General features: G+C 45.0%; 1 protein-coding gene across 1 annotated transcript in view; it reads left to right on the top strand.

Moving 5' to 3' along the window:
- The first annotated feature begins 445 nt into the window (after window positions 1-445).
- Window positions 446-27,797, top strand: part of LOC137310775 (protein THEMIS3-like) — a 65,721-nt gene continuing 38,369 nt past the window's right edge. Inside the window, exons 1-2 of the mRNA XM_067978400.1 lie at window positions 446-587; window positions 9,542-9,679. Coding sequence (XP_067834501.1) covers window positions 476-587; window positions 9,542-9,679 — 250 coding nt within the window. The 5' untranslated portion in view covers window positions 446-475. The remainder of the gene's footprint in view (window positions 588-9,541; window positions 9,680-27,797) is intronic.

Below are 27,797 nucleotides of genomic sequence, written 5' to 3'. Positions count from 1 at the left end.
GGCACAGGCACGATGGGCTGAATAGCCTCCTTCTGTGCTGTATCATTCTGTGAGCTGTGCATGAGGACCTTCGAATCATTTAGCTTTTAGTAGATATGAACAGTTGTCATAGTAGCTAGGTTTTCATGGGCAACGTGAAAAAAAGCAAAAAATGAGTTCCATTCAAATGACACACAGCATCAGTTCCAATTCACATATATCTAAGACAACAGAGTACTGTGTGGTCTGAATAAATCATTGGAACTAGCCCAAAACCAAATGCTTGAGACAGATTAAGAACATTAAGGATGATTGAAATGCAGTAGGTGATTATTAACTACAGTAGTTCATCATTAACCAGTTTTTAGAGCATTTTGACTTGATCAACCTTTGCTCCAAGGTTTAGGAAGAAAAGTTACCATGCCATCCTAAAGGCATTCAAACTTGCATGTTTCCATTAGGGTGCTGGTTCAGTACATGCGGAAAAAAACCCAAAATGGATCACTGTAGTGAACAGCAGGTACATTTCTGGCACTCCTTCATCCGGTCTCTGAATCTAAGCAGCCTGAACCGGACGGTGAAAGTGATTAGTGGAGCATATTTACAAGGTACAGCAACTTATGAAACTGTTCCTTATGTATGATACAGTGTGTGTTTTTTTTAATTGAGAAAAGTAGAGGGGAATTTTAACTCCCCGGGATGGGCGGGGGGTGGGGGGAGGGTGAAAATTTCAAAAATTGGAAACGTAACCCCAACCTGCCTCCAACGCACCCATTTCCAGTTGTAATTGAGGAGGTTTGGGAGGTGGGCGACTAACCTGCTCTCGAGAGATGGGTCCATAATTTAAATATTTTAATGAGGCTGCCGTGCCTCAAATTTTAGCAGGCTTTTAGACTTAACGCCTGCGGGCCGGGTTTCCCAGAGTTCAGGAAACCCAGCAGGTGCAGGGTGCCTTTCCAGCACTGCTCGTGGGCCAGGAGGAGCAGGAGTGTTTTTGGAATCATAGAATCTTACAGCACAGAAGGAGGCCATTCGGCCGTCTGCAACAGAGCTGTCCAACTTAGTTCCACATCCCTGCTTTTTCCCCGTAACCCTGCAAATTAGTCCTCTTCAAGTATATGTCCAACTGCCTTTTGAAAGTTCCTATGAAATCTGATTCCACCACCCTTTCAGGTAGTATGTTCCAGATCTTAACAACTCTCTGCGTGAAAAATTTCTCCTCAGTTCCCCTCTAGTTCTTTTGCCAATTATTTTAAATCGATGACCTCTGATCACCGACCCACTTGTCAGAGGAAACAGTTTCTCCCTACTTGCTCTATCAAAACCCCTCATAATACCTCTATTAACCCTGAACTTCTCCGCTCTAAGGAGAACAATCCCAGCTTCTCTAATCTTTCCACATAACTGAAGTCCCTCATCCTGGTATCATCCTGTGGAGATGCCGGTGATGGACTGGGGTTGACAATTGTAAACAATTTTACAACACCAAGTTATAGTCCAGCAATTTTATTTTAAATTCACAAGCTTTCGGAGGCTTCCTCCTTCGTCAGGTGAACGATGTGAAACGATGTGAACGATGAGGCTGCCGTGCCTCAAATTTTAGCAGGCTTTTAGACTTAACGCCTGCGGGCCGGGTTTCCCAGAGTTCAGGCACGGCAGCCTCATCGTTCACATCGTTTCACATCGTTCACCTGACGAAGGAGGAAGCCTCCGAAAGCTTGTGAATTTAAAATAAAATTGCTGGACTATAACTTGGTGTTGTAAAATTGTTTACAATTGTCAACTTGGTGTTGTAAAATTGTTTACAATTTTCACATCGTTCACCTGACGAAGGAGGAAGCCTCCGAAAGCTTGTGAATTTAAAATAAAATTGCTGGACTATAACTTGGTGTTGTAAAATTGGTATCATCCTGGTGAACCTCCTCTGTACCCTCTCCAAGGCGTTGATAAAGTGTGGTTCCCAGAATTGTACACAATACTCCAGCTGAGACCTAACCAGTTATTTGTAAAGGTTTAGCATGACTTCCTTGTTTTTGTATTCAATGCCCCTGCTTACAAAGCCAAGCATCCCATATGCTTTCTTAACCACCTTATCACCTTGCCCTGCCACCTTCAAAGATTTGTGAATATGCACCCCAGGTCCCTCTGCTCTTGCACCCCCTTCAAAATGGTACCATTTAGATTATACTGCCTTTCCATATTGTTCCTCCCATTCATTAAGATCATGGCTGATCTTCGACCTCAACTCTACTTTCCCGCCCGATCCCCATATCCCTTGATTCCCTTAGAGTCTAAAAATCTAGCGATCTCAGTCTTGAATATACTCAATGGCTCAACATCCACAGCCCTCTGGGGTAGAGAATTCCAAATATTCACAACCCTGAGTGAAGAAATTCTTCCTCATCTCGGTCCTAAATGTCCGACCCCTTATCCTGAGACTATGTCTCCTAGTTCTAGACTCTCCAGCCAGGGGAAACATTCTCGCAGCATCTACCCTGTCAATCTTATATGTTTTAATGAGATCATCTCTCTTTCTTCTAAATTCCAGAGAGTATAGGCCCATTTTACTCAATCGTTCCTCATAGGACAACCCTCTCATCCCAGGAATCAATCTAGAGGAGTTATTAAGGAGGATGACCCACTAAAGTGGGGTAGTGTACTGTATTCACTATTTTTAATTCCACAATGATAAGTTTTACCGATTGAAATAAGTCAATCTGATTATAAGAATTCAAACTAAGCCTCACCTCATCTAGTGTTAGTTCAGTCTGCCTTCGGAGAGATTGAAGAAACACACATGACGTGAATTTGGTCCAGATCACAACGGGATGCGATCATTATTATGGGTTACGCTATCATACAAGTTGAATGAGGGCAATGTGAGTCTACTCCTATAAAAGAAAGATATTCAGTAGCATTTTTCCATCCTTTGTACCAGAGCAGTGCTGGGGCAGAAGGGATACCTGTTCGTCCCTGGCTTCCATCGTTGCTATGGGTGACAGAGGGCTCTTTAAAATTTCATATTTATATTTAAAGTCATATTTTTGCATGTTTTTTTTAATTTAACATTTTTTCTTCAACTGGCAGCACATAGGGCACCTAATACATGCCTTTAAGGTCTGCCCTTGCTTATCTCCACACCCTTCCAAAAGCAGACTTATTGGCAAAATTATATAAATGACCCTGTGGCCAGAAAATAGGCCAGAGTTATGGCACACTTCTGCTGACATAATGGTTGAGTGGATGCTCTAGGCTTTAGAGTCTATATTAGGTGACGAAATTATTAAGGAATTAAGAACATAACATAAGAAATAGGAGCAGGAGTAGGCCACATGGCCCCTCGAGCCTGCTCCACCATTCAATCAGATCATGGCTGATCTTCGACCTCAACTCCACTTTCCTGCCCGATCCCCATATCCCTTGATTCTCCTAGAGTAGAGTCCAGAAATCTGTCTATCTCAGCCTTGAATATATTCAACGATTCAGCATCCACAGCCCTCTGGGGTAGAGAATGCCAAAGAATTTTTAAAAAACATGAGTTAAGTAAGGCGTCAGTGTTGGGGCCGGTTCATATTTACTTTATATATAAATGATCTGGAGCGTAAAGTGGAAACTTTACCTTAGGACAGAAAGCTACATGAGTTACTGGGGGTGAAACTGGTCAATGCCAGTAGCATGAAACGGACCCATAGCAAACTGGCAGCCTGTTTTTCACCACACCAGATTTTCTTTTCCATTCTGCCGATTCACTATGAACCTGTATCGTGCTACTGGCGTTGACCAATTTTCACCCCCACTATACCAGGATGCCCAATAGTGAGATATTGTACATGTAAAAGAAAGAAAGACTTGCCTTTATATAGACCCTTTCACAACCTCAGGACATTCCAAAGTGATTTACAGCCAATGAAGTACATTTGTAATGTAGGAAACACGACAGCCAATTTGCACACAGCAAGGTCCCACAAACAGCAATGAGATAATGACCAGATAATCTGTTTTAGTGATGTTGGTTGAGGGATAAATATTGGCCAGCATACCGGGGAGAACTCCCCTGCTCTTCTTCGAAATAGTGCCATGGGATCTTTTACGAGAGGGTAGAAAGGGCCTTGGTTTAACATCTCATCCAAAAGACCGCACCTCCATCAGTGCAGCACGACCTCAGTACTGCACTGGATTGTGTGCTTAAGTCTCTGGAGCAGGTCTATGAACCCACAACCTTCTGACTCAGAGGCAAGAGTGGTACCAACGAGCCACACTGACACTCAGAAATTATAATGTCAATAGCATTGCTTTTCAGTGGCAAGTGTAGTAGGTATGGAAATAAGGACTGAAGGTCTACTGGGCAGAGGGAGGCATTGAACCAGTAATGGTATTACACATGGAAATAATTGAGATTGTGAACAGGAAATCTGAGGAACTAAAGAAAGATTGTAACAGTATTGAAAGTTTAAAGTAAAGGGTACAAAGATGGGGGTTAAGTTGAATGTGTTCAGCTTTATATGGAATTAGGAAAGGATAAACAGGATAATATAATTTGATGAGTTGTTATCTATGAGTTATTATATTATGAGTGTGCACAACAAAGAATTAACTTTACAGCTAGCTGGGAGCTTTGTACAGGAAAGAAGTCTGCATTTAATTAAATGGAGAGATAAGCCATGTTTGGTATTGACCTGGACCCCCAAAGATCTTTTAAAATTTTCAAGCTTTTAAATTTTTAGATTTTTAATTTTTAAGGGTTTTTTTGGCCCTTTATAAAAGGGGCTGATGGGCATGGATTGGAGGTACCCAGAGGGGCCTCAGACCTCCCCAAAGTGGCTAGCAATTGTCACATTTTGTGGTCTCCCCCATTACTTTTGTGCTGAGATCCGCCCCCAGCGTTGCTGGCATCAACTGGACATATTTAAGTGAGGTGGACCTCTTGCTGGGAAGTCACAGGCGGGTGCAACCTGTCATCTACGCCAGGATGTCAGATTTAACGGCCCCTCCTGTTCTCATTGTGAGCATATACTTGTCAGAAAAGTAATGTTCGTGAACTGTATAAATACTGTGGGTTGTCATTTAGCTCAGCTGTACGCTCGCTTTTAGTTGCTTGGGTGTTTTTTTGCCTTCTAACGATGTTCAAATAAAGACTAATTTTTTTTTCCAAATTTACCTATGTTTTTTGAGGTCTATTTTTATCCCTGATTTTCTCCCAGTTTCGATACTAAAAATGGAAACTATACCTAAAGATTGGAAAATTCTCAGCCAACAAGAAGTTAGTTTAACAAATAGGAGACCTGGCTCAAAAAAGAACAGGATTGGGTACTAAATATTTCTGGATACAAGGTGTTCAGGAAAGGTAGGGAAGGGAAGAAAGGAGAGGGGGTGGCAGCATTGATTAAGGAGAATATTGCAGTACTGGAGAGAGAGAGGATATCCTGGAGGAGTCAAGGACAGAATCTATTTGGTTAGAGTTAAGAAACAATAGGGATGCCATTATACTACTGGGTGTATTCCATGGGCCACCAACTAATGGGAAGGATATAGAGGAGCAAATTTGCAGGGAAATTATAGAGAGGTGCAAAGGCCATAGAGTTGTGATAATGGGGAAAAAAAAAACGGCATGGACTCGATGGGCCGAATGACCTCCTTCCGTGCTGTAACCTTTCTATGATTCTATGATATACCATAATAGTCTCATTTAAGACTTACCTTACCACCAAACTATAGTCCTCACTCTGACCTAAGTACCAACAATAATAGTGATGAAAGGGGAATAAGAAAGAACTTGCATTTATGTAGCATGTTTTCATATCCTTAAGATGCCGCAAAGCACTTCACAGCCAGTGAATTTTGAAATGTATCTCGTGAAAATAGCTATCTAGATTGGACAGTATTACCATTCAGAACAGAAATTTGCAGACAAGGAGTGACCATTCTGCGTATTTACAAGTTTTCCTGATCCTATGAATGGAAAATTCCTAATCTTCCAACTAAAAAAAAAACTTGACGCCAAAATCAGACTTATCATCTTGAAGTTACTGTAGCCCAAATATTACTGAGTGATGTTGTCATATGAACATTAATGAGTTAACACCTAAAAAAGTGGCGAGAGGAATTTTTTTAAAGCACATTAAATATTCATACTGTGAAATCCCACACATAATGGACAGTGAACCATGAACAATCTGTGCCTGAATTTGCAATACGTGGTTCCACTCTCCCCCCTCAAACTTGCTAGAGTAAACTAGCAAGAAATATAATAACAGATTGTAAGAGCTTCTACAAGTATGTAAAAAGGAAGAGATTAGCTAAATTAAACGCGGGTCCCTTAGAGGCAGAGACAGGAGAAATTATAATGGGGAATAAGGAAATGGCAGAGACACTAAACAAATATTTTGTATCTGTGTTCACAATAGAAGACACAAAAACCATACCGGAGATAGTAGGGTCCAAGGGTTTAATGAGCGTGGAGAACTTAAAGTAATTAAGATTAGTAAAGAAAAAGTACTGGAGAAATTAATGGGACTAAAAGCTGAAAAATCCCCTAGACCTGATGGCCTACATCCCAGGGATTTAAAAGAGTTGACTGAGAGATAGTGGATGAATTGGTTTTGATCTTCCAGAATTCCCTAGATTCTAGAACGGTCCCCGTGGATTGGAAGGTAACAAATGTAATCCCGCTACTCAAGAAAGGAGGGAGAGAGAAAACAGGGAACTATAGGCCAGTTAGCCTGACATCAGTAGCAGCAAAAATGCTAGAATCTATTATTAAGGCCGTAGTAACAGGGCACTTAGAAAATCATAAAATGATTAGGCAGAGTCAACACAGTTTTATGAAAAGGAAATCGTGTGTGACAAATCTGTTAGAGTTTTTTGAGGGTGTAAATGTCAGGGTAGAAAAGGGGGAAACCAATGGATGTGGTATATTTGGATTTTCAAACAGCATTCGATAAGGTGCCACACAAGAGGTTGTTACACAAGATTAGGACTCATGGGATTGGGGCAATATATTAGCATGGATTGAGGATTGGTTAACAGACAGAAAACAGAGAGTAGGAATAAACGGGTCATTTTCGGGTTGGCAGGTTGAACTAGTGGGGTGTCGCAAGGATCAGTGCTTGGGCCTCAGCTGTTTACAATATATATCAACGACTTAGATGAAGGGACCAAATGTAATGAATCCAAGTTTGCTGATGATACAAAGCTAGGTGGGAAGTCAGCAGTGAGGAGGACACAAAGAGGCTGCAAAGGGATTTAGACAGGTTAAGTGAGTGGGCGAGAAGGTGGCAGATGGAGTATAATATGGGGAAATGTGAAATTATCCACTTTGGTAGGAAGAATAGAAAAGCAGAATATTTTTTAAAAGGTGACTCAGAAATGTTGATATTTAGAGGGATTTGTGTGTCCTTGTATATGAATCACAGAAAGTTAACATGCAGGTACAGCAAGCAATTAGCAAGGCAAATTATATGTTAGCCTTTATTGCAAGGGGGTTGGAGTACAAGAGTAAGGAAGTCTTGCTGCAATTATATAAGGCTCTGGTGAGACCCTACCTGGAGTACTGTGTACAGTTTTAGTCTCCTTACTTAAGGAAGGATATACTTGCCTTAGAGGGGGTGCAACAAAGGTTCACTAGATTGATTCCTGGGATGAGAGGGTTGTCCTATGAGGAGAGATTGAGTAGAATGGGCCTATATTCTCCAGAGTTTAGAAAAATGAGAGGTGATCTCATTGAAACGTATAAAATTCTTAAAGGGCTTGACAGGGTGGATGCTGAGAGGTTGTTTCCCCTGGCTGGAGAAACTAGAACTAGGGGATCATAGTCTCAAGATAAGGGGTTGGCCATTTTGGACCGAGATGAGGAAAAAATTCTTCACTCAGAGGGTTATGAATCATTGGAATTCTCTACCCCAGAGGGCTGTAGATACTCAGTCATTGAGTATATTCAAGACTGAGATCGATAGATTTTTGGACACTAAGGGAATCAAAAGATATGGGGATAGGGCGGGAAAGTGAAGTTGAGGTCGAAGATCAGCCATGATCTTATTGAATGGTGGAGCAGGTTTGAAGGGCCGAATGGCCTACTCCTGTTCCTATTTCTTATGTTCTTATGTTTTCAAGCTCTTGCACCTGGAGTCTGAAGAGGAAAATCTGCATTCCCCATCTTGAACTTCTTCCAGATAAAGTTCCTAGCACAGTTATGTACATAGAACAGAGAGTATTTAGTAATAACTGGGAAGAAGAATACAAGTTAGCAATTAAAACAGCACTTTGCCTTTTTTCTCTCTCTCTCTCTTCTGGGTTTTGCTTTATATATCCAACCTCCTCCTCCCCTTCCCCAAGGGTAGTAAGGGCCATAATTCCACCTTCCCAAGCTCATAATAACATCAATCACAGTGATTTCTCATCTTATGTTGGATAGTGCATTAAAAGTATGTCACCCTACAATTGCACTCTCCATTCAGAGTTATTTTTGCATTGGTCTGCCTCTGTACATCAAACTGGCACAAGAAAATGTTGGACTTTCATTGAGAAGTTAGGCCACTATTCTTCACCATTGGAATTTTGAGGGGGATTTCCCAAAATGGCAATCTTTGTTACATATTGACTAATGCCAAAGTCAAAACAGATACTATTGTTAATGTGGGCAACTGATGACACCTGCAACCTGAATGCATTGCACGAATGATAGTCCAAGGTGTCGGGCATAATGAAACACTGTCCAAAGAATGCCTGCTTTTAAGTTTAAACCCTACAGACCAAAGGTCCCAGATACAATTCCCAGTCTGTGCTAAATTAGCTGATCTCAGCTAGTATGGCAATTGAATGTGCTATAATTGGTCTCAGCACCCATGGGCTGGAGAGATGAAAAATCAGTCATGATTTGTGCTCCTGATGAAGGGTTTTGATAGAGTAAATAAGGAGAAAGTGTTTTCAGTGGCAAAAGTGTCAGTGACCAGAGGAGACAGATTTAAGGTAATTGGCAAAAGAGCCAATTTTGAGAATTTTTTTTTTACTCAGCGAGTTACTATAATCTGGAATGCTCTGCCTTAAAGGGTAGTGAAAGCAGATTCAATAGTAACTTTCAAAAGGAATTGGATAAGTACTTGAAGGGTAGAAAATTTGCAGGGCTATGGGGAAAGAGCAGGGGAGTGGGACTAATTATATAGCTCTTTCAAAGAGCTGGCACAGGCATGATGAGCCGAATGGCCTCTTTCTATGCTGTAAGATTCTGTGATGCTATGATGTGATGATTCATGTGGAAAATGAGCATCCCATCAGATGAGAACAGGACCAGGTTCAACTGAAATAACCTCAATGATAGAATAACCTGCCATCATTCATTTCCCCTACACATGAAGAATATCCATTAGGTGTCAGAGATCTCAGGCTGCCTGTGAACTGCACTTCAGCCAGAAAAGGAGGCCAGAATATTGAGGAAAAAAATGAATTGAAAGAAAAATTATTGCGCAGTTTGAATGGACAAATGAATGTGCGCTGTTTGTTTGATAAATCAATCTCGTTTTTATTTGACTACTGCATCCTTTATTTTTAATTGCTTTGTTTTCTATAGGATCCTTGTACGAATTCTCCTTTTCTCCAGGAGATGTTATTAGGATCATGGACCTAATTCCAACTGAACTCAAAGCAATAGTGCTGGAAAGAGACAAATTGGGAGAGACAATTTTAGATGTGCCACTTTTCTATAAAGGTAAGCAGTTTGCTTGACATTTGTTTGAAATGATCACAGTTTCTTAATTCTTAATGGTCTTTCATTGGCATTCTCCTATTATTGGCTGATTGGTTGAAGCAGGTCATAACAGCTGATGAATCACACACCGTTCACCTGCTAGTTGAATCCTCAATTGGCTGGTCTCATCAGTTTGCTATTGCTTTCCCTCTTCAGCCCTACAGACTCCTGTAGTTTAATATCTTCTGCTACGTGTGGGACTCAGCATTGTTCACAATTTGCCAATTCTTTTTATGTCCTATTTATGCTTAAGCTGATGGACTGCTCTCTATTGTGAGCTTGATAGGATAAACCATGCCAAATTGCACACTCTGGGCTCATATCAGCATGTAACTGCACTCTACAAGGCATTAGTTTCATGTCAGTGTTGATTTGGGGTGTTGCAACATACACTTCAATTGAATTTTGTCTCAGGAGCCTGTTTTTTGTAGTTCCTTTCATTATGATACCTCCAAAAGGTAGCCTCCAAAGTATATACATCCCCCCATTGTTGCCTTTTTCTACTTCTTCTGGAGCTTTTTCAATTATATTTGACTGTGGCCACTGAATAGTTTGTACTCTACAAACCCCATCCTCAATTGGTTCATAAATACCTTGAGAAAGTGGAAAATCTTGGCAAGCAGTACCACAAAAGGAATTTCACAGCAGAAAGATGTGCCATCTCTATGTTTTCAAAGTTAACAAATGAAGCTATCTTTAGACAGTCATCGCAGAGAGAAAACTTCATTTTAACGTAAATCATTTCCCATGTAAAATTGTCAAGCAGCAGAAAGGAACAAGCATTGATTCTCTCTCTTGGATATATCTCCATCATCCCAGCTGCCTCAGTATTGCTCTTGTTTTCAACCTTATGAACAGTTCATCATCGAACAGATGGTTACTGCTCTCTTCTAAATGAATCCATTTGGACTCCTGTGTAACTAGCTTGATGGATTGAACGGTCAAAAAACATGTTAGCAGATCTCCGAATAGTGTGTTTATTTGGTCAAATAGCAGACACGCAACGATTTGTTCTTGCTGCAGAAATGTAATAAATGTAATGAAGGTTTCAATGTACTTTGTGAGAAAGGTAGGTAGATGTCTGTCATAAGACTGTTCATACTGAGACCACAATCTCTTGAATCTTACCTCCTATTGTATATCTGAGCTTGAAACAGCGTTAGATCCCCAGATATTGCTTCAGTTGGTGATATACCATATTATGCAGTGACAGAAAATAATTGGACACATTATATCATTTGTTTGCAAGAGATTTCACAAAAAGTGCCAAATTCTAAAAGCTCATCCGTTTGTTTCATCAATTTATCAAATCAATAGCATGTCTTGAGGGCCATATCTCAAATTCCACAGGCACATCTACCACTCTTGGAGATATTGCACTCCAGAGGGCAAGGGGCCCTGTAAAATAGATGTTTCAGTTTCCGTGCTGAACATCTCTCTTTGATGAGTATAATATGATGTTCCTTGCTTTATACTCACAGCAATTATTTTTCTAAAATTATCAGACGTCTATGGTTCTATAAGAAGAATTTAACCCCCATTGTTGTTTTGAACCTCATGTCAAAGTCCCAGTAAACCATAATAGTAAAACCATATCTACAATAATATAGATATTGATTATGTTATATCAACTGTTGATCAGCATTTTTTTTTTATTCGTTCATGGGATGTGGGTGTCGCTGACAAGGCCGGCATTTATTGCCCATCCCTAATTGCCCTTGAGAATAAAGTTCCAATGATTACACCAAAATCATTTAGCGAACATTGCCCTGAAATTAGGCTCTTTGAGTATTAGTATATATTTAATGCGTTCACGTGAAATTCCTTGGTCTACCATTTTAACAGAGGTGTTAATCAGTTTATTTTAAAAGAGTTAGTGTCTCCATTAAGATAGCAGACAAAGGAATTTCATAGGGATGTGTTAATCTTTCAAATGGTAATACTGAACGAGCTTATTTTCAAGGCAGCTACTTAATCTGCATGGAGCTCGCTGCCAGCTGGCATCCACATGACTGTCACTGTCAGCAAAAAACAGACTCAAATTAAATCAAACTAAACCCTCAGGATTCAAATGACAGTTATCAACCACTCAAGGTTCACTCTCACAGTTCATGAAGTCACCCATACCTATCAATGAGGTTACTATCTCATAGTGACAAACGATCATCATTTTCTTCTTAATAGTCTAGGATTAGCACTATCTGGTTCATCATTAAACATTCATTTCTCTGTTACACGCAGCAAAATAGTTCAATATACAGACTGGCCCTCCCTGCATTCTCCTCCCATTTACAGCTACAGGTTAATAGCATTAAGGGGTCGAATAAGAAATTAGAAATCCCACAGGGTACGGTAGCATAGTGATTATGTTAATGGACTAGTAATCAAGAGACCTGGATTAATAATCCAGAGACATAAATTCAAATCCCCCCACGGCAGCTGGGGAATTTAAATTCAGTTAATGAAATAAAATCTGGAATAATCAGTAATGGTGACCATGAAACTATTGGATTGTCGTAAAAACCCATCTGGTTCACTAATGCCCTTTAGGGAAGAAAACCTGCTGTCCTTACCCAGTCTGGCCTATATGCAATCCATTTCCTTGCTAAATGTCAACTACAAGATTCTGTCCAAGGCCATTGCCAAAAGGCTCAAGTCTGCTCTGGAGTGGGTGATCCATTCGGACGAGGCCTATGCGGTATCCAGCAGGAAGATCTCTGATAGCCTTGCGCTGCTCAGGGATAAAATCGCCTACGTGCAGGACAGGGGGGTGAACGCCTGCCTCATCAGCCTGGACCAGGAGAAGGCCTTTGACAGAATATCCCACACGTACACCAAGGACGCGATCTCCAAAATAAGGTCATGGGGAGGAAATCCACGATTGGATCCGACTGCTGTACGCGGACATCTGTAGTGCAGTCCTAATCAACAGGCGGGAGTCAGACAGCTTTCCGATCAGATCTGGAATCAGGCAGGGCTGTTCTCTCTCCGATTTCTTGTTCGTATGTTGTATCGAGCCGTTTGCCGCGTCCATCAGGAAGGACGCAGGTATCAGGGGTGGGGGGGAGGAGGGAGGTGATGATCCCAGGTAGTGGAGGCTCTCAGGTTAAGGCCTCCCTGTACATGGACGATGTCACCGTTTTCTGCTCCGACCAGCAGTCTGTCCACACAGTGATGGGCATCTGTGACCATTTCGAGCTGGCCTCGGGGGCCAGAGTGAACTGAAGAAAGGGTGAGGCCATGTACTTTGGCAGGTGGGAGACCCGATCCTTTGTCTCCTTCACCGTCAGGTCCGACTACCTGTAGGTGCTGGGGATCTGGTTCGGGGGGCCCTAGCCTGTACAAAGAACTGGGAGGAGCGGATCGCCAAGGCCAAACAGAAGCTTGGATTTGTGGGTGGGGCGATCCCTCTCCATAACCGGCAGGAACCCTGTGATAAGGTGTGAGGTACTCGCGGTGTTGCTCTCCGTGGCCCAGGTCTGGCCCATTCCCCACAACTCCGCCGTCACAGTCACCTGAGATATCTTCCACTTTGTCTGGAGGTCCAAGGTAGAACGGGTCACCATGTACAAGCCCCCAGACAAAGGGGGAGACGAGCGTCCCCAATGCCACTCCAATCCTGATGGCCACCTTTGTGTGTGGCTGCCTCAGGATGTGTGTACAGCCCCAGTACGCAAACACCAAGTGTCACTACGTGCTGGGTTTCTACCTGCCCAACACACTGAGAAGGCTGGGTCTGGCCACGCTGGCCGAGCAGGCACAGGATGTCCTGTCGAGCTGGACTGTTCCCCCCCCCCCCCACCCCCTCCACCTGTCCCAGATGGAAACGTTCCTGAGGGGGAAATCCCTTCGACCACAAGGCCGTCAGACAGCGGTCGATACGAAACGTCCTGAGAGTCCTGCAAGGAACTGAGAGGGTGGACTCGATTGGTTTCTTCCCCGACCAGACAGTCAATGCCATTTGGCAGAACGTCTCATCCCCAGAGCTGACCAACAGGCGCCAAGATGTTGCTTGGTTGGTGGTGAGAAAGGCCCTCCCAGTGCGGTCCTTCCAACACACATGGAACCTCAGCGCCACTGTGAACTGCCCTCGAGGGTGTGATGGGGAGGAGACCGTCTTCCACCTCCTGATAGGCTTCCCCCTTGCGCAGAGGGTGTGGAGAGAGATGCGTTGGTATCTGTCCCAGTTCATCCCCAACAGTTCAGCAAGGCAGGACTCTGTGCTCTACGGACTGTTCCCCGGAACGCACACCGAGACAGATATCACCTGCAGCTGGAAGACCATCAACTTGGTGCAGGAGGCCCTTTGGTCCGCCCGAAACATGCTGGTCTTCCAGCTGAAGGAGCTGTCCACAACCGAGTGTTGCCATCTGGCACACTCCAAGGTGCAGGAGTACGTACTGCGGGACGCACAGAAGCGAGGTGCGACCTACGCAAAGGCCATGGAATAAGGCCACCGTATAAGGCCACCCCATCTTGTCTTGTACACCATGAATTATAAGGAATATACTGGGCTCAATTTTGAAATGGTGACGGGTTGGCAGTGGCGGGAGAGGAGAGGGGGGGTGGTGAAGGTACCCGTGGCAAACCCGAATAAAAAAAACTTACCTTTTCCGACGCGATCGCAATGTAATTGATGGTGATTAAAGTTGTTTCCGGGTTTTGCGTCCAGCAGCCAGCATGATTGACAGGCTGGCTGGTGACAGGAGCTGCAAAATCGGGGCAGAGGGCGGAGAGAAAGAGAGAGGGAGAAAAGTCATCTGGCACTGGAACAGAGAGTGGAGGGCGCTGAAGATCGGGTGGGGGGGAAGAGGGGGAGATCAGGAGGGGGAGAGGGGGTGATCAGGGAGGAGAGGGGGGAGATCGGGGGGGAGAGGGGAAGATGGGGGGGGAAGAGAGGAAGATTGGGAGGGGGAGAGGGGGTGATCAGGGAGGGGAGGGGGAGATCGGGGGGGGAGAGTGGAAGATCGGGGAGGAGATTGGGGGAGATCAAGGGGTGAAGGGGGAGATCGGAGAGGGAGACATCAGGGAGAGAGGGGGAGATCGGAGAGGGAGACATCGGGGGGAGGGAGGGGACATCAGAGAGGGGGACATCGGAGCAGGGGGGTGCAGGTGACATTGGTGGAAAGGTAGGTTTATTTTGTTTTTTAACTTTGTGCAATGGTTTTTTATTTAATTTATTTACTTTATTTTTGCCTGATCCGGCATGAATCGGAAGCCGTGGAAAAGCCGCCCAGGTAAGTTTAAAATTGGTTTAACGATCTACTATGTCAGAAATAAAGTACATTTGGTTCTTTAACTATCAACCCGTTGGCTTTAATTGCCGGCGGCACTTCCAGATTTGTGAAGCGCGCGCACAGGTGAGTCTGTGGGGAACTCAGAAGTCGGGGGGTTGGAGCCGGCTTCCTCACCCGCTCGGGATTTTCGCAGCCTCCCCCCACGGCCGCCCCCAAAGCACCCACTATTTGATTTGAAAATCGGGGCCACAGTGTTTGAATTGTAATATTGCATTGTGTACGATCTGTAGTGTATTGGTTTGAATTGTACTGGTTTGAAATTGTGATATTTACATTGAACTGTGTGTATCTTCAAATTCTATGAAATAAAGTATATTTTCAAATTTTAAAAAAGCCTATATGTAACTCCAGACCTACAGCAATGTGGCTCTGAAATGGCCACTCAGTTCAAGAAGGCTTCACCACCACCTTCTCAAGGATAATTAGGGATGGGCAATAAATGCCGGCCTCGCCAGCGATGCCCACGTCCCATGAATGAATTTTTTAAAAATAGCAATAAAGTAGCTGGTGAATAAAGGGAGCTAAAAAGTAAGCAAATAGACTGATATATTTAGTTAAGATCTTGTTATATGATGAACCCACATAGTATTCCAGTGCTGCAGAGTCAGATCAAACAGTAACTATTTTATTTCCGATCGGACCTGGCATTAGTGAATTTAATGGGGCAGAAAATTTTGAAACATCGCCATTGCAGTGAGGATAGTGAATAGAACAAAGAAGTTTTCTGCTGAGAGTATGGATGGCGTGGACAATGGCACCAATATTCCTGAGGGCTTCATATTATCATAGTAGTTACAGCACAGGAGGAGGCCATTCGGCCCATCATGCCTGTGCCGGCTCTTTGACAGAGCTATCCAATTAATCCCATTCCCTTGCTCTTTCCCCATAGCCCTGTGAATGTTTTCCCTTCAAGTATTTATCCAATTCCCTTTTCAAAGTTACGATTGAATCTGCTTCCACCACCCGTTCAGGCAGTGCATTCCAGATCATTACAACTCGCTGCGTAAAAAAATGTTTCCTCATGTCTCCTCTGGCTCTTTTGCCGATCACCTTAAATCTGTACCCTCTGGTTACCGACGCTTCTGCCACTGGAAACAGTTTCTCCTTATTTACTCTGTCAAAACCATTCATAATTTTGAACACCTCTATCAAATCTCCCCTTAACCTTCTCAGTTCTAAGGAGAACAACCCCAGCTTCTCCAGTCCCTCCACATAACTGAAGTCCCTCATTCCTGGTCCCATTCTAGTAAATGTTTTCTGCACCCTTTCTAAGGCCTTGACATCCTTCCTAGTTTCGTATCATCTGCAGACTTTGAAATTAAACCTCTATATCTAAGTCCAGGTCATTAACATTTAGTAGTCATAGGGACCTTTGAATGGTGCAAAAGAAAGAGGAAATTATGGAGTTTTTTTTATTCGTTCATGGGATATGGGCGTCGCTGGCAAGGCCAGTATTTATTGCCCATCCCTAATTGCCCTTGAGAAGGTGGTGGTGAGCCGCCTTCTTGAACCGCTGCAGTCTGTGTGAAGGTTTTCCCACAGTGCTGTTAGGAAGGGAGTTCCAGGATTTTGACCCAGCAATGATGAAGGAACGGCAATATACTTCCAAGTCAGGATGGTGTGTGACTTGGAGGGGAACGTGCAAGTGGTGTTGTTCCCATGTGCCTGCTGCCCTTGTCCTTCTAGGTGGTAGAGGTCGCGGGTTTGGGAGGTGCTGTCGAAGAAGCCCTGGCGGGTTGCTGCAGTGCAGCCTGTGGATGGTACACTCTACAGCCACAGTGCGCCAGTGGTGAAGGGAGTGAATGTTTAGGGTGGTGGATGGAGTGCCAATCAAGGGGAGTGATTTGTCCTGGATGGTGTCGAGCTTCTTGAGTGTTGGAGCTGCACTCATCCAGGCAAGTGGAGAGTATTCCATCACACTCCTGACTTGTGCCTTGTAGATGGTGGAAAGGCTTTGGGGAGTCAGGAGGTGAATCACTCACCGCAGAATACCCAGCCTCTGACCTGCTCTTGTAGCCACAGTATTTATATGGCTGGTCCAGTTAAGTTTCTGGTCAATGGTGACTCCCAGATGTTGATGGTGAGGGATTCGGCGATGGTAATGCTGTTGAATGTCAAGGGGAGGTGGTTAGACTCTCTCTTGTTGGAGATGGTCATTACCTGGCACTTGTCTGGCATGAATGTTACTTATCAGCCCAAGCCTGGATGTTGTCCAGGTCTTGCTGCATGCGGGCACGGACTGCTTCATCATCTAAGGGGTTGCGAATGGAACTGAACACTGTGCAATCATCAGCGAACATCCCCATTTCTGACCTTATGATGGAGGGAAGGTCATTGTTGAAGCAGCTGAAGATGGTTGGGTCTAGGACACTGCCCCGAGGAACTCCTGCAGTGCCCTGGGGCTGAGATGGTTGGCCTCCAACAACCACTACCATCTTCCTTTGTGCTAGGTATGACTCCAGCCACTGGAGAGTTTTCCCCTAATTCCCATTGACATCAATTTTACTAGGACTCCTTGGTGCCACACTCAGTCGGTAAATGACCAATGCCATTAGTTATGCCACTCTATATTTTCTTGGGACTTCTGCATTGCTCCACTATTAACCTTGCTGAAAACATTTAGAAGGTAATTCTCACAGCTCCGTCCCCATTAGAATCAATGGCGATCACAACTTTGCTAGACTAATGTCAGTTTTCACGCGGCTGCCTCTTAGACTTGAAAATAATGGCGATGGTGACCTAGCAGTAGCGTGCTTTACTGCTTCTCGGTCGGTTCCTTTGAATGTATCTCCAATGCTCGCATGATTATAGTGTCAACCAGCAAACCCATTGCATTAGCTTACACAATCGTCAGCTTTAGAAACAGCAGTTGGGTCCAGAAGCATTGTATATGTGGCTAGAAATCAGGCTCAGCAATCCTGTGGAATCTCCGTACTCAAATTCCACACAGAGCAACGTGGTCTAAATGGAAGCAGGCCGACCTTGGGATCCAATTACTCATCCAGTGAGAAGAGATCGGCCTGGATGAGGGCCGTACTTCGGCTTTGCATAAAACCCGGTGTTTTATGTCTTCAAATTGCCACCCAGTTACTAATTTAATGTTGAATCACTGGAAAAAATTGTCTTGATGCTTCTAATCTGCCGCCATGGTCGTTGGAGGTATATTCTAATTCAAAATGGAGGAAAATATGGAGGGAGTCAGCAATGGTGGGATGGGCGCGCTAGACGGCAAAGTTTACAGTGTGACTCTCCAATCTCCCCATTACAGGAAGATTTGGGCCGATAACTCAAATGTATTTTTTTTTTGTCTAACTGAGGTGCAGTTTTGGATCTGCCGTAGATAACTTTTCAGGCCGGTGTGGCGGGGGGGTGGATTTTAACCATCAGTCGGCCGGCCGGTGGAGCGAGCAAGCCATCTGACTGATACCCGCAGCCGCAGGTCCAGTCCATTTTGAGGGTCGAGCATCATTGATATACATCTGGCCAGCTGCATGCTCCTGGCCACATTATTTCTTGTTATCAATCATTTTTTTTCCTAAATATTACAAAAATTAAACTCTTCAATTGACGAATTGGGAGAACAACAGGAGAGCTAGGACATATCATCAGGAGATGCTGCTAGTCACTATCCCTCAGCAAACTTACCATACCTCAGACAAAGCTCAGTCCAGCTGCAGACACATGCACGCAGCACACACACTTAACATTTCAGGAGCTTTCACTGTCAAACTCTTTTGGTTATTCTCTCTTGATTTAATGTAAGTAACTAGCTTTCTTTATTATTTCCATGTCTGTACACATTTCACTTTGATTGTAAAAGACTGACTTCCCCTTGAGCCCTGTACAATTGCCAAATTCCTGCCAGAAGACTGAAGCAGTCCAGAACAAATGCCATTAAAATTAACTGTCTTTAGTGACAAGCCTGATTGATCCCCTTTTTAGCAGGATGCTTCTTGGGGAGCATCACCCTTAATGTTGACTGCATCCAGATCCAATCTAAATTAAAAAGCAAAGCCTGAACACAGGGATGATAGAAACATAGCCCTTACACATCATCATGCAGTACTTCCTTGTAATAATATCTTTCTCATCTCTGATTGTACCAAGCACAAGTAGTTATTGCACAGGGTCATTGCATGGTCGAATTTAAAAGTAAATGGAGCATTGATTTACATGTAGCAGTGATGTGAGCTTAGACTGCACCAATGTTACTGATAAACCCAGAAATGCTGTCGTCAAGTCAATTGATCAGCTAGCTGCTTAATAATTCATAAACAGGTCAGCTGTTTATTAGGCACTCCGGCAAAGCTCAAGGAAGTAAAATAGCTTTCACAAATTATGTCTGTATACCGTATATTTTATATTTTCTGATTTTCTCCCTACTAGGGTAGGGTTCCATTGACACAAACTCCAGTACATGACCCAAATGGCTATTAATCACATGTAAGAGTATGCAGTGAATGTCAACAGGCTGTATGAACAAGGAGGAAGTCACAGCTGAGTCCAATATTGTGCTCACAGAGGGTAGAGAGGAAGATTTCCTCTGAAAACCATTTCCAGCAAAATTATTAATGTTCGTTTAGAAGACTTTTATTACTTCACTAGAAATATCAAACAGAGTAAATCTTTTCAGCTATGTTTACTTTCTTGCTAACACAGTGAGTAGAGAAATATGGGGGGGGAGTTATAATCCCCAAGGACGAGTGGGTTGGGGGCAGGTGGGAAGGTAAAAATGTTAATCTCTCACACCCGCCTCTAACCTGCGCACTTCCGGGTGATCAATCCGCTCTCAGGAGGCGGGTCAGTCACTGAAATCTTTTAAGGAGGCTACGTGCCTCCATTTTAACTTAATTTTTATTTCTAACGCATGGAGGCCAGGATTCCTGGGTCACGGGATTCCCGGCAGATAAAAGAAGGGCCAGATCCATGAGGGAAGTGTCTTTATTGCGCAGCTTGTGGGTCAGGAGGAGCAGGAGCGCATTCCCCCGGCACCCCGCCCCCCCAAGCTTCCCTCCACGCGAACAGACCTCTGAGATCGGCCGACCACCCCCCCCACCCCACGATGTCCGATTCAAACCCCCCCCCCCCCCCCCACGATATCCGATTCGCCCCTCTCCACAATGTCGAACCTCCTCCCCAGTGATGACAGATTCACTCCCCCCACGATGTCCAACCCTCCCCCCAACGATGTCCGATTCACCCCCCCCCCCACGATGTCCGACTTGCCCCCCCAACAATGTCCGATTTGCTCCCCCACGAGATATCCGTTCCTCCCCCATGAGACATCCATTTTCCCCCCCACGATGTCTGATTCACCCTCCCATGATATCTGAACTCCACCCCAACAATGTCTGATTCACCCCCCACAATGTCCGATTCCCCCCCCCCCACAATGTCCGATTTGCCCCCCCACGGGATATCCGTTCCTCCCCCATGAGACATCCATTTTCCCCCCCATGATGTCCAATTCACCCTCCCTACGAGATGTCCGCTCCCCCCCCCATGAGACGTCAGTTTCCCCCTCCCATGATGTCCATTCCCCCCCCCCTCCCCCACGGGATGATCATTCCCTCCGGCCTCCCCTCCCCCCATGATGTCAGGTTTACCTGACATCCGCTCCCTGCTGCTTTCCAGCTGGCTGTTGTGCAGGAAACCTGTTGAAAAGATAAAAGAGACCTCCTGCCGTTAAATTCAGCAGGACTTGTGGGAAACTCTTACTTCCGGGTTTCCCGTACAGAAATCCTCCCCATCCCTCCCGTCCCCCACTCTCTTCCCAGTTCCGAGTAACTATCGGGGCCATGATCACACATAAGTATTTCACAGCTGGATCACTAATAGCAAGCAAAAGTGGGAACACTGCTGATTTTTTCCCCCCTCTCCTTAGTTCAGGGGCCCCGAGGTGATTTGTAGCAACCCTCCTACTGCCTGACTGAGATCATTAACCTCAGCACTAAAGGTGCATGTATTGTAGCCTCATCCTTGAAGCATGGTAACAATTCTAACAGAAATTGACTTTGAAAATGCCTATCAATAAGAAACCAGCACCCAAGAAGGGGGCCAAGAAAGCCTTGAGTAAAACCACAGCAAAGGGTGGCAAGAAGCAGAGAAGGTCAAGGAAGAAGAGTTACTCCAGCTACATCTACAAAGTGATGGAGCAGGTTCACCCCCCTCCCCGGACACCGGCATCTCCTCCTAGGCCTCGAGCATCATGAACTCCTTCGTGAACGATATTTTCGAGCGCATGGTGGGTGAGGCTTCCCGCCTGGCCTATTACAACAAGCGCCACACCATCAGCTCCCAGGAGATCCTGACTACAGTGCAACCTGCCCCTGCCTGGGGAGCTGGCCAAGCACGCACCGTGTCGGAAGGGACAAAGGCAGTGACCAAGTACGCCAGCTCCAAGTAAAACTCCACAGTGTACTGAAGAAACGCAACTCTAACAGTGCCAATTGAGGCTCACCTGTTTGCAAAGTGTAACTTCTGTAACAGACTTGTTCATCTGTCGCGTCCTTCTCATGGCATTTGAAACAAGGCAGAGTGGAGCACATCACAGCTCACCTCTGATGTAGTGATTTCCACCAACTTTTTCATCTGTCCCAATGCCTTTATAACAATTCAATTTCAAATAAGTTCACACGTTTCTTCAGTACAACCTTTACCTCCTCAACAATTTTATCAACAAGAGTTTCTGATTTACAACCTGGCATTAATCATTGTGCACTTTTTCTGGATTTTGCTGAGGCAAAATTTGATTATTTGGATGGACTGGAAATCACAAAGCAGTGCAGCTCAGAAAGTCGCAGTCACTACACACAGTCTACAGAGAGTTGGCACGATGACATTAGAAACTCTACACCCTGGCCTACTGCAGCTAAGTGTAGAAACATGGCTCTGGTGATTGCACTTCATCCAGAAGGCTTCGGGATTATTTTATTGTAATGTCAAATGTGTCTCTTTTTTTTTATTCGTTCATGGGATGTGGGCGTCGCTGGCGAGGCCGGCATTTATTGCCCATCCCTAATTGCCCTCAAGAAGGTGGTGGTGAGCCGCCTTCTTGAACCGCTGCAGTCCGTGTGGTGAAGGTTCTCCCACAGTGCTGTTAGGAAGGGAGTTCCAGGATTTTGACCCAGCGACGATGAAGGAACGGCGATATATTTCCAAGTCGGGATGGTGTGTGACTTGGAGGGGAACGTGCAGGTGGTGTTGTTCCCATGTACCTGCTGCTCTTGTCCTTCTAGGTGGTAGAGGTCGCGGGTTTGGGAGGTGCTGTCGAAGAAGCCTTGGCGAGTTGCTGCAGTGCATCCTGTGGATGGTACACACTGCAGCCACAGTGCGCCGGTGGTGAAGGGAGTGAATGATTAGGGTGGTGGATGGGGTGCTAATCAAGCGGGCTGCTTTATCTTGGATGGTGTCGAGCTTCTTGTACCGTGAACTGGTATAGAAGGTGGAACAACACCATCTCCGTCTCTCACTCTGCCAGGTTACACGTTGTCCCTTGTAGAACTGTAAGCATTAATTGGGACTTGCCCAGAAAGCTTTATTAGCTGTACGTTCTTTATCATCAGGAATATTTCTTTTTAGTACAATAAATAAAACTTCATATCAGATTAGCTTAACTTTGTTAAAAGTTGATCATCATAAGCTAAAGTTCCATTAAAACTAATTTATAAATCTGAAAGATGATCTAGAAATGGGAGATATTGGCCCCGATATTTACGGGGAGGCGGGGAGGGAGCAGGGTCGGGGGGGGGATTTGTAGCGGCCGGGAAACCCGGAAATGCGGGTAATGCCGAATTTAAGGGTGGGACCTCACTTGAAATTTTTTTCTCCTTTTTCCGGCTGGCAGCCAAGCAGATTTAGAGGCTGGCCGCTGTCGGGAGGGAAGGTCTGCGCTGGAAGGCCGCAGCCGGGGAGCGGAGAGGAGGGAGGGAGAGATCGCATTGGTGGGGAAGAGATCGCGGGTCGGGAAGGAGATCACTGGGGGGGGGGGGTGGTGAAGAGATCATGGGTCGGGAGGGTGAAGAGATCGTGGGTCGGGGGGGTGAAGAGATCGTGGGTCGGGGGGGTGAAGAGATCGTGGGTCGGGGGGGTGAAGAGATCGTGGGTCGGGGGAGTGTAGAAATCATGAGCATAATTTTAGCCTGGGGACCGGGCGTGGGGGGGCTGGAATTCCGATCGGGAAACCCAAAAGTACGGGTTTCCCCAGACGTCCTTATGATTTTGACGTAAGGGCGTTATTCTTTTCTATTTTGCTGGTTTCCCGCTCGACAGGCCAGCCTGATTGACAGGCTGACTCTCAGTTGAACGGGAGAAGAGCCAGGAAGAGGACGTGATCAGATCAGTGTTAGATTGATTGGGGGGGAGGGGGGATGGTCATCAGGGGTGGTGGGGTCAGGGGTCATCTGGGGGTCAGTCATCTGCGGGGGGGGGGGTCAGTCGGGAGGAGTCAGTCACTGGGGGGGGAGGGGGTTCAGTCATCAGGGGGGTGATCGGGGTGGGGATCTGGGGTCAGTCATCAGACGGGGGTCAGTCATTGGGGGGGAGCAGGAGGGGTCGTGATCATTGGGGAGGGGTCGGCGATCGTCGGGGGGGCGGGGTCGGCGATCAATGGTGGGGGGGTCGCGATCGTTGGAAGGGGGTGTAGTGTTTTGATTTAAACACAGGTTCTGGATCTGAGACAATATAGTACACAGGCGAAAGGAAAAGGTACTACTTTATTGTAACACTTATAACATACAAGTTCTGTAACAGACAAACACACAGTCAATCACAAGCTCACGTCCGTCTGCCCGTCGGGGACCCCTGAAGTCGATGGCTGGTAATTGAGCCTGTAGTTTTCCAAGGCACATTATGCAATCCCAGTCCTCCGTGAAGTCCTCCGAGTCTGGAAAGCCCCTGATAGTTATACTCGGGCGTAAACAAGTGTACTTGTGGCGGACGGCCAGATCAAACAGCTGGTGGCCTTGAGGCGTCTTGCACGTTGTAAACACACTTAGCTGCTGACAACACTTGTGATGTGTCATACAGTTCACCCTTATGTTACAGGGGGTCGCGATCATTGAGGGGGTCGCTGCAGGTAGGCTTGTTGGGCCCGAGGGAAACACTCCTGCTCCTCCTGGCCCACAAGCTGTGCCAGAAAGGCACCTACCTGCAATTCCTGGCCTTCTCGCCTCCTCTCACACGGCGTGTAGTAGAAGGCCCCGGAATCCCAGCCCCCCCAGCTTTGAAAATGGAGGTCTGCAGCGTCCTTAAAAGCTTCTAATGCCCAACCCGCCTCCTGAGAGCGAGTTGTTTGCCCGCCCATCGTCCCGTCCCCGTAAAAACCGGAAATGGGTGGGTTGGGGGACGGTTTTAGATTTTTGCAATTTTTACTGCCCCCAACCCATCCATTTTTCCAGGCTAAAATCATGCCCCATTAGTCGGGGGGGGGGGGGGTTTGAAAAGATCGCAGGTCAGTGGGGTGAAGAGATCATGGGTCGAGTGTGGGGGTGCTTCAGATCATTGGGAAACCCGGCCCACAGCCGTTAAATGTAAAAGTCTGTTCATATTTGAGGCGCGCGGCCTCTTAAACGTATTTAAATAACTGACCCGCCTCTCACGAGTAGGCTGGTCACCCGCTCCCCCCCCCCCCCCCAACAAGCCTCCGTTAAAACCGGAAGTGGGCGTGTTTGAGGCGGACTGGGGTCGGGTTTCTGATCCTTGAAATTTTAACCTACCTCCCTCCGCCTGTCGTGGGGTTAAATTTCCCCCCATATTGATTCTCATCAGGATTTATCATAATCCTTACCCTGCTGAATAAACAGGAACCAAAAAGGCTAGGACAGCAGACATTTAGATTGGCATTTCAAAAGTGCGTCGTTGTCAGGAATTTCAGAATGTCTTGTCTGGTCAAAGGCTGCTGAAAAATCCGATGCCCCTTTGCATTTTCGAATTGCTCCTACATGTAGTATGTTGGGCCTGCACTGCAGTGGGATCCACCCCACCGGCTGCTGAAACAGACTCCACTGCAGTAACGGAAATCGGGAACAAAAATGTACGTTTTACAAGCGTGTTTGAAAGTTACGGCTGTGATTTTCATGATCTGTCTGCAGACCTCCCTTGATGTCAGAGGAAGGGTCTGTTTAGGCCAGCAATGTGAAAGCTGCCTTGCTGGCCTGAGTGGGAGGGCTGAACACTTACTTACCTGCAGCGGTTGAAGAAGGCGGCTCACCACCACCTTCTCTAGGGCGATTAGGGATGGGCAATAAATGCTGGCCTTGCCAGCGACGCCCACATCCCATGAAAAAAGTGGTAGCTAGCACATTAGGGTTGCCAACCCTCCAGGATTGTCCTGGAGTCTCCACGAATGAAAGATTAATCTCCTGGACACTGTTGCAAGCAACACCCGGGAGAAAAAAATCATCATAGGGGCATTAAAAACAATTGAGCGTTTTACTCACTCTCTTTGAACACTTTCATTTATTTGTTGTAAAATTACTCGAAATGGGAAAGAAAAGGCTGTTTGATTGGATGGGACAATTGGAGGCGGGAGAGCGAGTGATGAAATCTCCAGGAATACATCCGCCCTGTGGATGACCTGATAGCACATCAGCTCTGTTCGTCACTGCTGGCACAGCTACCTCCAGAGAGATCTTGGCTAACCATCTCCTAAGATGATTTGGATGATACCAGGAATGAGAGGAGATAATTATGATAAGACAATTGAAAAACTAATGCTGGATTCACTGGAACAGGGAGGTTAAGAAGGGATCTAATGAAGGTGTTCAAAATTATGAACGATTTTGAGGAGGTGAATAATGAAAGATTATTTCCACTGGTTGGTGAATCTACTAGAAGCAGAAAGAGGTAGGTTAGAAGGATTTCATGCAAGGAATTCCATGGATATGCAATTTATTACCATAAATAATTATTGAAACAGAGTCAATCATGACATTTCAGAGGGAATTAGATAAATATGTGAAGCAAAAAATATTAAAAGGCACAGGGAATGAGCAGGAAAATAGGATTAAATTATATAGCTCCATTTCAGAGTTAGCAGCAGCACAGGCGTGATGGGTCGAAGGGACTTCCTTCATGTTGAAACGTTTGTTTCAAGTGTGGGCCCTGGACTCCTTTACTGAAGCCTTTACCAATATGGTGGGCAGTACACTTCCAGCATGGAACGCGCGTGTGTAATCCACCCGTCACATTGGATGCTTAGACGCTCATTTTACACGTGCAAAACGGGTACAGCACCAAACTTGGCCTAAGTGTCCATGTACACAAATCACAAAACACTAGTGCAAATGTACAAAAAGTAATCAAAGAGGCTAATGGTGTGTTGGTCTTTATCTCAAGGAGTTTGGAATACAAAAGTAAGGAAGTTATGCTTTAACTATACAAAGCCCTGGTCAGACCCCATCTGAAGTACTGCATTCCATTTTGGGCACCGAACCTCAGGAAAGATATTTTGACCTTGGAGGGGGTACAGTGCAGATTCATTAGAATGATAACAGGGATTAAAGGGTTAAATTATTCAGCCAGTTTGCATAAACTTGATTTGTATTTTCTTGAGTTTAGAAGGTTAAAGGGTGATCTAATCGAGGTCTTTAAAATGATAAACGGATTTGATAGGAGAGATACGGAGAAACTATTTGCTCTCGTCAGGGAATCCAGAATAAGGGGGCACAATCTTAAAATTAGAGCTAAGCCATTTAGGAGTGAAAATCGGAAGCACTTTTTCACACAAAAGGTACTGGAAATCTGGGACTTGGCACTTTCTCCCCAAAAGGCTATGGATGGCCAATTGAAATTTTCAAGACTGAAATTGATAGATTTTTGTTAGGTCATGGATAGGGAACAAAGATGGGCAAATGTAGTTATGGTACAGATCAGTCATAATCTAATTGAATGGTGGAACAGGCTCGAGGCGCTGAAAGGCCTACTCCCGTTCCTATGTATCTGAAAAACAGACATAACGCATACCAGTTTCTATCCCATGGTGTAGCAGTTAGCCCGCAATGATCAGCCATTACCTGGAAGAATTCAAATCATTGTATAAACACAATAAATGTCGAGAATCAGGTGGTTTTTTTTCTACAGTGAAGCAGGGACTTCTGTCAGCTACTGACGATGTTGCTTATGAAATGGAACAATGGCCCTACAGTTTCAACGGTGAGCCCTCTCTGTCATTGCTGAGTGAAACAGCGTCTCCATCAGTAAAATGCATTTCAAAATTAAAGGCAAAAGAAGATTCCAAACGAGAAATGATTAAAGAGAAACAATAACAGGAAGTCGGACGAGGGATTAACATCTTCCCAGTTTTTTGTAGCCTCATCAGTAAAAGAGCTTTGAGCAGCTGGCTGATACCAATTTTAACCCTAAAGGGGAAGGAAAGTCAAAAGGGGAAGGAAGTGCAACACAACCAGCCAGTAGTATGTTATTCCAGGGTCAGATAGTTCCAGGTTGCCTCTCAAAACCATCCAGAATAGTGGGTCCCATTAGAATGAATGAATTCCGGTAGCTCCATCTCATTAGCAATGGCACCAGCATGGTATAGAGGGAAAGAAATCCAAAATACAAGGGCCACTGTGGTATGAATAGAACATTTTCTTAAATCAAGGAATGTTTTGATAATTATGGTTGTGTTTTTATAAAGGCACTCCCTTGACTTTTTTTTATCCCTTAAATGGGCTGGTTTTATTGTACTGAGTTTCTGTTTTTTCAGCATGTCAAGATTCCTGTATTTTTTTCTGTTCCTGCCTCAGTACCATGCCTTTGTTCCCCACTCTTTATAACTTCCT

The sequence above is a fragment of the Heptranchias perlo genome, chromosome 3, assembly GCF_035084215.1.
Source record: "Heptranchias perlo isolate sHepPer1 chromosome 3, sHepPer1.hap1, whole genome shotgun sequence".
NCBI lineage: Eukaryota > Metazoa > Chordata > Chondrichthyes > Hexanchiformes > Hexanchidae > Heptranchias > Heptranchias perlo.
This window is presented reverse-complemented; position numbering and strand designations above follow the sequence as displayed.